Below are 2,606 nucleotides of genomic sequence, written 5' to 3'. Positions count from 1 at the left end.
CTGGTGCAGGCTATGGAGTCTGGCCCTAGTCCCAGCAAGGGGGATTTCTCTTCAGAGGAAACCTGTTAACCATTTGGAGGGAGTGCATGGGAGCGAGGAGCAGTTCCTGACACGAGCTCTGCTGCAGGTTGGTAACGGGGGATGTTGAATTGCTGCCTCTAAACTGAGAGAATCCACAACCACGCTGAATTCAGACAGTGTGCCTTGGGTGTGGTTTGATGTGCCCAGAGAGATGTGAGGAGAGGTCCCCACAGAGTCAAAGAAGAGTTCAGGATGAGTTAGATGAGAGCAGGGGAATGGCTGGGAGCTGTGCTGGGTGCTGATGCTCTCAGAGTACAAATCTGTGCTCTGTGCAGTCTCCCGGGGCTCTGGGTGTCCACAGGGCAGGGGGAGTGTGTTTGATTCTGTGCTCACATGGACAGCCAGCAGCTCCAAGTGTTGGGGAGATCCCACTGGTTTCACTCCAGGCTGAAATGTCAGGGAGAACACAATTTGTGCAGGTGTTTTCTCTGTGTAAACAGCCCAAAGTTTCCGAGCAGGGAGCGTGGGCACACTCATCACTGCTCAAAGCAGGCCCACAGGGAACCTTTATCTGTTTGGCCACTTGGTGCCCAGCCTGTGCTGGTTGCACTGAGACAAGAGCAACGATCCCAGACTCCTAAAGAGCCACTTTCCTTGCCTTTTATGTCAGGAACCTGTGCTGCTGCCAACAGGTGAGGTCATCTCACACAGGGGGTTCAGATGTGCTGCAGACGAGTTGCTTGTGCTTCATGAGCTGCTTTTGAATTTCTCCTCTGCTGGAACCCTATTTAAGACCCTGATCCTTTATTCAAATTCTCCTCCTGTGCAGAGTTTTACCAAATCTCCCTCTCGAGGAACCCATGGGCAACCTGGGAACCTCCCTTGTGTCTCACTGAACACCTTTGGGGTTTGTGAAGAAATTGTGTTAATCCTCCCCATCCCTTGCAGGTTTAGTGCCCCAGCAGGGAACACTTTTGTGGGATCTGCAGGACCATCTCTCCTGGCAATGGATAAATTCACAAATGGGCAGCCAGGCCCAGCTCAGAGGAACAGGTTTGTAGGATTGCTAGAAACAGATGACAGCGTCCAGGAGGACAAACCCACACCGGGTAAAAAGGAAGAAAGGCCGGGACATGGAAAGAAAGGACAGCCACAACCCTTGGAGACACCTTATCAGAAGGAGAGCAGTGACTTCGCCCCTAAAATCAAGGTTAATCTGAACTATCGGCCAGGACTYGTCAGCAAGTGAGTAACTTTTGGGTGTTTGACAGTTTGGGATCCAGAGGGTGCACACCAATCCTGGCTGGTGGCAGCCTGTGGATTTCCCAAAATGTTTAAATGTCCCAGGCAGCTGCTGGGAGGTCACCACCAGTAAAATGGGGATGTGTGAGGGCTCTGCTGCCCTGCAAGGTGCCCACGTGTGCTGGGTGTGGTTTGGGTGGTGTTTGGGTGTGGTTTGGGTGCGGTTTGGGTGTGGTTTGGGTGTGGTGTTTGGGTGTGGCTTGGGTGCAGTCTGGGTGTGGTGTTTGGGTGTGGTGTTTGGGTGCGGTTTGAGTGTGTTTTGGGGTGTGTTTTGGGTGTGGTGTTTGGGTGTGGTTTGGGTGCGGTTTGGGTGTGGTTTGGGTGTGGTTTGGGTGGTGTTTGGGTGGTGTTTGGGTGGTGTTTGGGTGTGGATTGGGTGTGGTTTGCGTGTGGATTGGGTGTGGTTTGCGTGTGGATTGGGTGTGGTTTGGGTGTGGATTGGGTGTGGTGTTTGGGTGTGGTTTGGGTGTGGTGTTTGCGTGTGGTTTGGGTGTGGTTCGGGTGTGGTGTTTGGGTGTGGCATTTGGGCGTGGTTTGGGTGTGGTTTGGGTGTGGTTTGGGTGTGGTGTTTGGGTGTGGTTTGGGTGTGGTTTTGGGTGCGGTTTGGGTGTGGTGTTTGGGTGTGGTTTGGCTGTGGATTGGGCGTGGTTTGGGCGTGGTGTTTGGGTGTGGTTTGGGCGTGGTTTGGGCGTGGTTTGGGTGTGGTGTCTGGGTGTGGTTTGGGTGTGGTTTGGGTGTGTTTGGGTGTGGTTTGGGTGTGGTTTTGGGTGCGGTTTGGGTGTGGATTTGGTGTGGTTTGGGTGTGGTTTGGGTGTGGTGTTTGGGTGTGTTTTGGGTGTGGTGTTTGGGTGTGGTTTGGGTGTGGTGTTTGGGTGTGGTTTGGGTGTGGTTTGGGTGTGGTGTTTGGGTGTGGTTCGGGTGTGGTTCGGGTGTGGTTTGGGTGTGGATTGGGTGTGTTTTGGGTGTGTTTCGGGTGTGTTTTGGGTGGTGTTTGGGTGTGGATTGGGTGTGGTTTGCGTGTGGATTGGGTGTGGTTTGCGTGTGGATTGGGTGTGGTGTTTGGGTGTGGTTTGGGTGTGGTGTTTGGGTGTGGTGTTTGGGTGTGGTTTGGGTGTGGTGTTTTGGTGTGTTTTGGGTGTGTTTTGGGTGCGGTTTGGGTGTGGTTTGGGTGTGGTGTTTGGGTGTGTTTTGGGTGTGTTTTGCGTGTGGTCTGGGTGCGGTTTGGGTGTGGTTTGGGCGTGGTTTGGGCGTGGTTTGGGTGTGGTTTGGGCGTGGTTTGGGTG

At 53.6% G+C, this 2,606-nt stretch overlaps 1 protein-coding gene across 1 annotated transcript in view; it reads left to right on the top strand.

Moving 5' to 3' along the window:
* Positions 1-1,397: 1,397 nt before the first annotated feature.
* Positions 1,398-2,606, top strand: part of LOC130577001 (transient receptor potential cation channel subfamily V member 2-like) — a 9,561-nt gene continuing 8,352 nt past the window's right edge. Inside the window, exon 1 of the mRNA XM_057372052.1 lies at positions 1,398-1,448. Coding sequence (XP_057228035.1) covers positions 1,398-1,448 — 51 coding nt within the window. The remainder of the gene's footprint in view (positions 1,449-2,606) is intronic.

Source organism: Malurus melanocephalus, unplaced genomic scaffold, assembly GCF_030028575.1.
Source record: "Malurus melanocephalus ecotype Western Australia unplaced genomic scaffold, MMel_1.1 scaffold_162, whole genome shotgun sequence".
Taxonomy (NCBI): Eukaryota; Metazoa; Chordata; class Aves; order Passeriformes; family Maluridae; genus Malurus; species Malurus melanocephalus.
The sequence above is the reverse complement of the archived record's forward strand: the minus strand, read 5'-3'. Positions and strand labels throughout refer to the sequence as shown.